At 56.3% G+C, this 11,063-nt stretch overlaps 1 protein-coding gene across 1 annotated transcript in view; it reads left to right on the top strand.

Moving 5' to 3' along the window:
* The window catches only part of LOC103914392 (ribosome biogenesis protein bop1-like), a gene marked incomplete at its 3' end in the record, with an annotated part of 70,926 nt that overhangs the window by 10,705 nt on the left and 49,158 nt on the right, over positions 1-11,063 (top strand). Inside the window, 1 exon segment of the mRNA XM_009321025.1 lies at positions 8,396-8,506. Within this exon segment, the coding sequence (XP_009319300.1) occupies positions 8,396-8,506 (111 nt within the window).

Below are 11,063 nucleotides of genomic sequence, written 5' to 3'. Positions count from 1 at the left end.
GCGCCGTCCGTGGAAGCAGTGGGTCTGGCAAGGGGAGACCCTTTAGGGACAGGGGGGGTGTTACTGCTCTCTGAACATTTTGCTGTTTGAAATACTCTTGCCGGAGCTTTGTATTTTTATCTTGTGGGGTATCCCGGTTTGTGGCTGTTGTGTTTGCCCGGCCTAGAGGAGTGGTGGGAAGACGTGACGGCTCCTGAGACGATGGAACGCAAACCAGTTTAGGACGTGTTAGTCTCTGTGCAGGATTCAAGCATAGATGGTGGTGGGATGATGAGGTGCCTCTCCAGAGCTGTGCTCCTTCTCACGGTCCTGGTGGTTATCTGCAGCTCTCTCCAAGAAGATGCTTTGGGGAAGTTGGAATGTAAGAAGTCTTGTCTTTGGGGCTTGAAAAAACCCGCAGAGGAGTAAAGGCAGCCTCTCTTGAGGACAGGAGAGAGAGGTACTGAACTGTGAGCCAGCGCTGGCGCCTCAGCCCATGGAGAAGTGTTAATCCGGTCTGAGCAGCAAGGTGCTGAACTGAGTTGTGCTGTCCCAGCTCCCTTCGGGATCCAGGAGCGAGAAAGGCCACTGCTTCCACCACCTGCCTGTCAGCAGATTGCAAAGCCCCGTTCTTAGTGCCTCTCTAGCTCGCAGGGCTGTGTAAATATTAGGCTGTCCTTGTCGGATTAGATTTCCTCTTAATGACTTCCAGCGTTCTGACAAGCTGTGCTTTCTTCCTTGGCAGCCCCGGTGCTGAGCTGAGCCGTCCGACTCTGCTCTCGGAGCCCCCGGGGAAAAGCCCGGTGGCCTGCAGTTGAAGGCCGGGCTGAAATGTTTATTTTCTGCTTTTATAATCCAGGAAGCCCCTTCAGCGCTGCTCTGTCGGAGAGTCCCTGCTGTGGCACTGGGCGCCTGAAGCAAATCTGTCCTGTGCCGGGTGTAGGCATCGGGGTCTGGTGCAGCGAGGCAGCGAGAGCTGCTTAACTCTTCCCTTCCCGCAGGGATTGCACCCGGAGACCTTGCCTTGCTCTTGTCCGTTCAGATGCGCAGCTCGGAGCGTCCTCGCAGGGCTCTGGGCTGCGGTACCGTATCCAGCTCCTCTCTGCTTCTCCACCAGCGCCTGCCAGTGAGCCTGTGCTCATTTTCCTTCTTCTCGGTGGCTCCGCGCTGCCTTCAGCTCAGCACCGCGCAGCCGCAGCAGCAGGACCCCAACCGTTTGGGGTTGATATATTCTCATCAGCAAGAGCGCGTGTGGGGACTGGACAGAGGAGCCCCTTGGTTCAGTTCTTCTCTCTAGCCCTGTATCGCTTTTTCTCCTCTCCTCTGGGTTAATTTGCACTTGTGTTTGCCACACCAGCCTTAAATAGGAAAGCAGCGGACAAATTCCTTTCTGGTGGCCTGGTTTCTGCAGAGCCTTCTTGCCTGTTGTCCCCTGGGACGTGTTTCTAGCAGTCATGGAAGGAAGGAAGCCACTTGTTCGTGCTAACAGCAGCTCGTGGCATCAGTGGTGCCCAGCACGCCTGTGGTGCCTTGCTAAGTCACCGCACCAGGAGAGCGGTAGGATCTCGGTGTCCCCAGCCTGCTGCGCCGATCCCTGCCCTGGCCCGGTGTCGGCGTAACCGGGGTGCGGAGGGCTGTGCTCAGTTGTGAGCCTGGGTCTGCGCGGGGCTCCGTGCTCCTGGGGGTGACAAGCCAGCTCCCCCACACGTGGCGCTACACCCTCTGGACAAAAGCTCTGCAAGGGAAAGCTGAAGCAATAAACAGCAAACCTGCTGAGTTTGTCTGGCAAGCTGTCTCTGTCTTGAGATGTCTTCGTTCTTGAGTCTGGTACGTGAGCAAGACTCTCTTCCCATGTCGGGCTTCGTCTTTTTGTGCTGTTAGCCGTTCTGTCAGCCCCATGAAATGGAACAAATTGATGTTTGCCCGCAGGGTGAAAAATTTCAGGCTTGTTACTTGCACTGACAGTCTTAGCGTGAGTTACCTCACCCCATCCTCAGGACTGCAACTCCCGCAGCAGTACATCTTACGGAGGTACAACAGGCTGGCTGATCAACACATCGGTACCAGAAGGCAGCGATGCGTAGAGCCGGGTGACAGGAGAAAGTCAATAGCAGCCGACTTCTTCAAAGCACCGCGTGGGACGTGGCCTCCGAGGTTCCGTCTCCTGGTTTTAGAGCGGCTAGCGGAAGAAGACTTGACCTGGTGGAAACGAGACAACATCCGCTCTGCCAAAGGCACCGGGATGTGGAAAGATCGCTTTGTCTCCGACTGCGATGGGGACCTGCTATCAGTGTTGGCCCGACATCACTCGGTTTGCCCTGCAGGGAGGATCCACGTGAGTTCATCCTGGGCTCCCAGCAGCAGGCATGTTCCAGAGGCTGCAGTTCAGATAGCCGCTCGCGCAGACTTGGGTGCGTAGTCCTGGTTCTCCGAGGCTGGCCGAGCGGGTCCTGGCCCTGGCAGAAGCCGCTTCACTGCTCTTGTTCTGAAGGCGTTGGTTTGGATCTTCTTACATCTAAGCTCAAACCTGAGGTGTGCACATAGGTTCACTTAGCAGTGGGCTGCAATCGCTTGAGATGATGCTGTCTTGCATCTTGTCGCTTGCAAGAGCTTGCCTGAGAATGGAAACCTCTTAAAACGCAACAGCTGATAACGAGGTAAATGCGTGTTTTAAGCCCTTAAACTGCCATTAGGCTTAGCTGGTCTTACAGGCTTCTCGGGACCTGAGACCCTGCTCATCAGAAGGAATTATGCGGCTTCATCGTAGCTTTCTTCACAAGCCTAGCGCGTTGTTTGTCCCTGAAGCAGCAGCAGTTGGTGTAGAGGCACTGGAACAGCTGGAGTTGCTGCGGGTCGGTGTTCACGTGTGTTGGGGGGAGGTGGAGGAGGACAGGTCCTGGAGAACAGCCCGCACGAGTACACCCTAGCTCACAGGGCTGTGAATTTGGGAGTCCTGTTTCTAGCCCTCTTGCAAGCTAGATCACTGCTGCTCCTTTAGGCATCATTTTTTCCGTGTGTAGAACTGAGGGTTTAGTTGTTTTGCCTCACAGGGTGAGCAGAGCGACTGACAATATTAGGCCCAAGAACCATCTTGCTTTAGCAAAGGAAGAGATGACCAGTGTGTGTTGGTTGCTTGCCTTTCCCCACCTTGACCGTACGATCTTAGCAAGGTCTGGGCTTGGCGCTGAGGAGCAAGATTCCCTCGCCACTTGTGTGCACATCCCAGCATCTGGTAAAGCTGAGAGGAACCTCGCAGCCCCTCTCTTGAACGTGAGGGACAGTTCCTTTGTCCCACGTAAGGGAGTGCTTGTTGCCACAGCTCCCACACCCGTCTGCTCTAGGGCTGCTTCCACATTAGGGTCTGTTCCCCGTTGGCTCCGGCCCTGACTGGCACGTCTGGTCTTGCTGCTGCCCGTCCTCCCCCTCGCCTATCCAGCTACTCATAACCCAACTCTGTCTTTGCAGCGGCAGCACCCAGCTAGTGCATGCACCCCCTTCCTCCAGCTTTCCTGCCTCTGCAGCTCCACCGAGGAAATCCTGCTCCGCTCTAGCTGGGGATTGCTGGGACAGGAGGGACCTTTCCCCCTTCCTGCTGGAAAATTGCAAGCCAGGAGTTTCTGATCTTTTCTCCACAACCAAGGAGGAACTGCGTGGGAGCACTTTGAGAGCTTTACGGTGGGAGGCAAGCAGGTTTTGCTTAGGGGAAGGGGAGCCAAAGGAGCTACTGATGTTTTAATCCAGCTTCCAGTGGCTCTTGGTTTGGGGAGGAAAAGGAGGATCTAACTGGGCCATTAACATGCTCTGATGCTTGTTTTACTGACTAGCAAATGCGGTGGGGGACGCTTCCCGTACCGATTCAGCTAGTCCAGGCAGCTGCTAAATAGTCTGCCTAGCTGGTCTTTCCGAGGCCGTCTAGTATGGATGCCGTAGCAGCGATAGCTTAAGGAAATAAGCAGGACTAGTGTAGGCAGAGGTGGTGTCTTTTATTCCACAAGTTTTCCTAGCTGGAGGACATGGAAGAGCTTTGGGATAGACAAGCCTTCTTCAGTTCTGCTTCTCTTTCGCACCCGAGGGGCTTGTGTTCCTGAAAGCATATTTCCTTTCTCTAATTTATAACTAAAGATATTGCCTCTCCTTAGCACCTTTGCTGGCATAAGACTCTCTTTGCAGTCAGGTACGCGATGTGCTTTTTGCAGCATAAGTGGGGAGAGCCGGCTCTGCCTGTGCTGGAAGGCTGTTACCTCGTCCTGGGCAAGACACGGAGAGGCTGACGCGGCTCAGCAGCGTGGCACTTGTGTCTGACCGAGTGTGGTTTGCCTGCCGTCCCGCACGCCTTTTTGATGGCGTGAAGCGGAGCGCTCCGAGGATGTGGCTCTCCTCAAAGGCTGCTGGCGGTATTCTCCCTCTCCTTTTTGCCTGTCTGGTTTATGTTTTAGTTTAGATTAATCCTTTTTTCTAGTTCCTCTGAACTCTTCTTGAATTTACCTGTTGGAGTTTGAGGTAGAGGAACCCCAGCTGATCCGCACGTGGGGAGCAGGGGCTGGATTTGGGAGGGAGGAGGTTACAGGTCTCATTGGTGTGGGAGGCTTCGATCTTCCTTCCTTTATCCCCCTCGTTACAGCTAAACCTGTTCTCAAGTCCTGTCTGTGCTGTTGAAACCTGCCTGCTGGTGAAACCTGCCAGCTGCCCCAGGTCTTCCCTTCAGTGACCAAAACTGCCAGAAATGGGGTTCGGCGATGGCCGTCGGTGATGCTCAGCACCGCCTGACTCCCCTCTGAGCCGAGGTCTGGGGGTGCCAACTCCTGGATCCCCACTAGCCACGGATGCCCGGGGGGGCTAGGTGGTCCTTGTCCCCGAGCCCTGGCAGAGGTTGCGGTCGGGGGTGCCGGCAGGGCAGTTTTGAGGGGTTTTGCAGGGTTTTGCGGTGTGTCCGGCATTGCTTGCCGCCCTCTGGTGGAACGAGCCTTTCTGCATGGGGCTGCCTGGGCGGCGGAGCAAAGCTTCGGCTTTATTCCTGCGTCCGAACACAAGCCCCTGCGAGGCTCAGGGGACCAGCCTGTCCCTGCCTGCCCGGCTGGCTGGGACCCAGGCAGACCGATACCCAGCTGCGGGGAAAAAGCTTTTGCGTGCGTCAGGGTAGATGTACCTGGAGGAGGCGGAGAGGTGTTTCTGGTGAGCCTGTAAGAGGAGTGAACGGTGACTGCGCTCCCCTGCGACCCAGGTCTGCTGGCCCCTCGGCTCCCGGTACCTTTTGCTTATCCTGAAGCCCCCTTAGAGCCCTGCCTGGTTCAGACAGACTCTCTTCTGGTAAAATGGTTTTAGCGTTCAGTGTGTGCTCGCTGTTTCCCAGGTGGGCCTTAGTCAAGTATTAGAGGGTGCTGGGGGTGTGATTGATGTCCTCGCTGAGGTCTTTCTTATTTTCCTGGCAAAGCTTTCTTGAAGGGTTTGAACCTGCCGATAGACATGCCTAATCCCTGGATGCTGGAGTCTGGTTTGCAGACTTGCCAGCCAGAGTGAATCTCCTGCAGGAATCCTGGGCAAAATCCTGGCTTGCGCCAGCTCTCAGAGCAAACTCAGGACCTGGGGAGCCCGTGGGCCTCTGTTTTTCTCCCTGACTGCGTGGGCTGAGAGGCTGAGCATCACTGGGGTAAGAGCGGGAGTGCTGGAACGACTGTGTGCCACCTCCTGGCACGGCCTTCGCTCTCGAGGACACGGGCAGCTTGTAGCACCAGCAGCCCAGATCTGTGGCGTAGGATCCTTCTCCGGTCTCATCGTGGCGGCGGAGAGAGGAGGGAAATGACGGAAAGACGGAAAGTCAAGTCCAAAGCCATTGTAGCGCCAAAAGCCTGGAAAAAAACTTATCTCCAATCTCCCTTTTTAAAAATTTTTTAATAAAGCCTTTTGTTTTTGCAGTAATCTCATCCTCTTGCCGGCCCAGTATTTTCCAGGCTCTCTCCCACCCCTCTCCCTGCGGCTCGGGGGGGCTGCGCTGGTGTGTACGTACAGCAGAAGGTGATCACACACTGTGCGGATTTTACTGCTCCCGCGAGGGACGTTTTCTGGGGCTGTTTTTCCGATTATTTCACTGAATCCTCCCGTAAACCCGATCTAGCCAGGGTCCCCGTTCTCCCCCTACCCCCACTCCGAGTGGTGCGCGGGGGGAGAGAGAATCTCTTTTCCAGGGAAGGATCTGTAGCTTATTCGGCACCCACACAGCAGGTCAGCGAGTGGGCGAAGTCTGATGTTCGGTGCTGTCTGATTACCCGTGTCTGAGGAGGGAATTAATTCCTACCCGAGGCATGCCCCGTGGATTGTCTCTCTGGCGGGAGCAGAATGTATGGTCCGTGTGTCCTGCCCGCTGCAGGTTCTGGCATGGAAAAAAATTTGGGATAACCCAAGCAATAGAGGCTGCATTCAGCTCCCTGCAAGTGAGGTTGGTCCCACCACTCCTGGTGGGTAACCTCAGTTGGACGCGTCTGGCATGGCGTGTAATACATGTGATGGTGGGAGTCTCTTCATCACGGTGACGTTGCCACCTTGGGGGCTGTGTCTGCAGCCCGTTCCTGCCCTGTTCTCTACCCAGGTCTCTTCCAAAGGCATTTGGGGTTCAGAGTGGCTCCAAATGTGCCCGTCACTTTGAAACCCACAAGCAAGTTCAGATTATGCGGGTGAGATGGTTGTGTGCTTTACCCAGTCTCAAACACTTTGTCCGGCAGCTCTAGAGTCCTGAGCGCAAACGTGGTGGAGCCCGTCGGTAGGTAGGACCTTTGCTGAAGTTCAGCGCTGGGAAGAGCCCGCTCTTGTGATGGCGTTGTGGTAGGCACCAGAAACCCCCGTGCACTTGTCCTGCCAGGTAAAAGAGAATGGTGCTGCTGGGTCTGTCCTTACTTGGGAGCGCAGGCTCTAGGATCTGTTTGGGATCTGCTGGAGGGCAGATCTGCCATTCAGAGAGACCTTGACGGGCTGGAGAAAATGACTGACAGGCACCTTGTGAAGTTCAAGGATGAAGAATGTGAAGTCCTGCACTTGGGACAGAATAACCCCGTGCAACAGGGCGGGCAGGGGCTGAATGGCCAGGGAGCAGCTCTGGAGCAAAGGATCTGGGGGTCCTGGGGACAGCTTGGGGATCAGCAGGTGTCCTGAACAACACCGACCGACCGCGTCTCGGGCTGTGCTGGCAGGAGCACGGCCGGCAGGGCCAGGGACGGGGTCCTTTGCCTCTCCTTGGCGCTTGAGACCCAGCCGGGCTTGGGGTCCAGGCTGGGGCTCCCCAGTACAACACAGTGACAGACAGAAATGAGTCCAGTGGAGGGCACCGAGGTGGGCGGGGGTGGAGCATGGGGCGCGAGGAGGGTCTGCGAGCCGGCTTCTTCAGCCGGGAGAAGGGAGAAAGGGGGATCCCTTTGCTGTCTGCAGCTGCGTGAGGGAGTGCGGAGGAGATGGAGCCAGGCTCTCGTGATGCCTAGGGATGGGATGGGAGGCAACGGGAACAAGGTGCAGCAAGGGAAATTCTGGTTGAACGTAAGGCGTGTTCTTGCCCACGGGAGTTGTGCAGCCCTGGAACAGGACCCAGAGAGGCGCCGAGATCTCCATCCTTGGACGTACTCAACACTTGAGCAGATAAGGTCCCGAGCATCCTGATCCAACTTCGAAGCTGACTCCGCTTTTGAGCGGGAGGTTGGATTAGGGACCTTCAGAGGTCCTTTCCAGCATAAATTTTTCTGTTTCCGTGATCTGAGTTTGTGTGGTTTCTGATGCACTCCTTACCTCCTGAGCCTGCGCTCGCACTGGCACCTCATCCTCGGCTGTGTGTTCTGACTGGTGCTCGGAGGAGGCAGTGTTGCTGGGAAATCCTTTCTCCATCCCGCCTGCCCTTGCAGGTTGGGTTGTTGCAACCTCTGCCCCGGTTGTGTCTTTGCGTGGTCTCAGTGGCATTGAGCTCCAGGGGAAAAGAGAGACAGAGGGTCTTGAAATAACTCTGGAAGATGGCTGGGATATGGAAGCTGCAGAGAATAATTTTGGGCCCAATGAGTGAGAATGTGATTCTTGTGCGAGCTGAGCAGCTCCCAGAGAGCTGCTCAGGCAGCCTGTCCTCAGAAGAGAGGTGATTGACTTTCTCTCTTTGCAGTCCCAGGTGAACGTAAGTGCACGCTGCTTAATGAGCCCCTTCCTTCCGTCCGTCCTTCCCTCTGTAATGTGGTGTCCCAGAGGATCTAAGAGTGAGATGTTGTACTCCACGGTGCTGTCCAGGTTGGGGCGCGAAGTGCTCTGTGGTGATCTTAGACCTGGCAGCAGACTAGACGTTGGTGGCAGCTTCAGATTTCATTGCCCAGCCAAGGTTTCTGCTGTAGTGAACACAAAAATGCAAAGGTTCACGTCATGGGATCTTACTAAGCTAATTTTTCCTGTCTTTCAGGCCCAAGGGGCTCCCAGGAAGAGCAGAATCTTGGAGGATGATTCGTCATTGAAGGAAAACGCGGGTCTGCTTGCTCAGAATGAATATGAAGAAGACAGCTCGGATGAAGAGGTAGGACCCATTGCAACTTTTTCTTTTATACGTGGATACGAGGTAGAGGTGAAGTGTTTCCCTCTGCGTGCTGCCTTCTCTGCGAACTCAGGGGAGGGGATGTGGTCAAGCAACGTTGTCCCTGAAAGAGAATCGCCCAGACTGCTCTTTGCTGCTAGTGCACAGCAGGCCAGAGGCACCAGGTCAGGGCTCTTACGGAGACTCCTGGTGAGGGTACATTGCTCAGGTGCGTCGCTTGGAGCATCTGGGGCAGCCGAAAGGAGTGTCCCATCCACCTTGGAAAGGACAGTGCTTCCCGTATGGGAAGAACCTCCCTTCCACCCTTCCTGGAAGTCCTTCCAACAAGCGCCGTCTTTGCCCAGCCAGAGCTGGGGCTTTCGGCCCAGGGTCAGGAGAGGGTTTCTTCAGCCGCTTAAAAGGTGACTGAGCCTCACTTGTGGCCCTTGGGGTTACGTTTGCTGTTCAGGGATCTGCCCTGCTCTCGGAGGGAACCTCTCCGAGTTTCGTGCGTCGGAAAAGCTTGGAAACTGCTTGTGTGGAAGATAGCAGGATCTCAGCAGTAAAATGCCCCTAGGGTTTGGTTGTTCCAGAGAAACTCCATTGCCTTTCTTAATTGTCTGCTAAATCAATTAGCGCGATTGGCGTCAATCAGCTGTTTCAGTAGAGCCCTGGGGTCGGGATAGAGGGATTGCCAAGGGCTGTGGGGGCGTTTGGATCTGGCCCTTATTGCTGGGATTTAGGTTCACCTGAAAGGGTACTGGGTAGCCTCATACATGACTTGGACAAATGCTTGGAGAAGCCTCCTGGGCGCCGGTTAGGTGGAATGTTTCAGGCTGTCTCCTGCTTAACCGCTGACAAGTTACAGAGCACAGAAAATCCTGTGTGACCAGGCAGGTGAGGAGCCAGCCGGTGCCTGCTGCGCGCTGCAAGCACTCTGACAGCTCGCTCGTGTGGGGCACCGACCCCCCGGCCGTGGGTATGGGGGGGACGTCGGGAGTAACGGCAGCGTAGCACCCGGGGCTTGGGATGGGAGTTTCCTGAGCGGGGATGTGAGCGGGACTCCTGGCTGCGCACCCAGCTTCAGGAGAGCTCTTTGGCATCACGGACAGTTCAAAGGGTCTGGGTTTGTGCTTACTGGTGCTTTGAGCGTTGCATCTGTTCCTGTTCCAGTCCCAGCGGAGCGGAGGGGGAAGATTGGGTGCCTGCCGGCCTTTCTGGTCCAGCGAGGGCCCGAAAGGTTAGATGTTAGAGGCCCACCTGGGCTAGCGCTGGAGCTGCCGGCAGTCCCTGCCCCCGGGTCTGGAATAGAGATTTAGAGCGAGGGGAAATATATGACTATAGAAAACATACACTTGTGTAATGTCTCCAGCATAACCTAGGAAAAAAACCCTTTCATGCAGGAATTCAAGGTCTCTTTCTCCCCAGCTGGTCCTGCTTCAGGGCCCCGGTGGGGGGAGCGCTGATTCAGAACCTGTTGACATCAGAGCAGCTTCCAGTGGCTTTGTTCCTTGTTCCCCGTTCCCAGCCCCCTGCCCTCCCTCTGTAATTGTATTTATCTCTCTTCCATAAGAACCCTGATGCTTCTGCTTCCTGCGGCTGGGATGCGCACACTGGGTGCTTTGTGCTCGCCTCCACGAGGAGCATCGCCCAGCGCTTGTCTGTCGCTTTGTGTCTCGGTGGCCCAGAAGCGCTGGGAGGCGAGGGCAGCATCCCCCGTTCAGGCAGGGACAGCTCGGAGGAGAGTAGGGCCAAGAAAACACTTTCTTGCTGCGAATAGGATCTGTATCTTTCTATTTTTCAGTGTCTCTGTTTTTGTGTTGAGACCTAGCTTGCATCGCAGCCTCATCCCAATTAATGTGTAGCCACGTCCTAATTAAAGTCTTCGTGAAATGCAATGCTTTAGCGCGTTGCTCTTCAGAGGGCACTTCAGACATGTACGTCCTCTGGGTTGTTGGTGCCGGCTGGGGGGGAGCACGGCCCAGCCCCACCAGCGGGCACTGGTGCTTCTCCCACAGCCCGCGGTTTCGGTCAGCCTGGCCCGGGGTGGGAACCGCGGCCGCCGGTGTCAGCGCGGGGCGCGTTACCCCCGCCCTCGTCCCTTGACCGGAGGCGGCTGGTCCACGGGCCGGCTGTGTGTCGGGGGTTGGCTAGGTGCAGAACTGGGCTTCGGAGGGTGCACAGCGTGCCGCCTGCGTCCTCCCGCCCCTGCTGGCTGTGCCACCAGCCTCACGCAGGTGTGTGGCTTCACCGCCTTTAAGGGAGCCAGCAAAGGGCAGTATTTGGTGATGGGACTGTGGGTCTGGGGTGGAGGGTCCAGATCCACCCTTCTCTGAAAGGCAATGTGATCCCTCTGGACGTCCCAGCCCAGGGGTTAGCTGTGTGGTGCAGCCTGAACCTGGCACCTTGAGAGCAGAGCGGAGAGAGCACGTGGAAGCTGGAGCTGGCGTGGCTGCAGCACCCCCTTTCCTGCCAGACTGGGGGTCCCAGCCTTCGTCTGTGCATCGGGGCAGCCAGCCGGGGAGGGGGGGGCCCGGCCGGGGCACGGCACAGAGCGCCA

Source organism: Pygoscelis adeliae, unplaced genomic scaffold (genome assembly GCF_000699105.1).
Source record: "Pygoscelis adeliae isolate BGI_AS28 unplaced genomic scaffold, ASM69910v1 Scaffold493, whole genome shotgun sequence".
Classification (NCBI taxonomy): Eukaryota; Metazoa; Chordata; class Aves; order Sphenisciformes; family Spheniscidae; genus Pygoscelis; species Pygoscelis adeliae.
The sequence above is the reverse complement of the archived record's forward strand: the minus strand, read 5'-3'. Positions and strand labels throughout refer to the sequence as shown.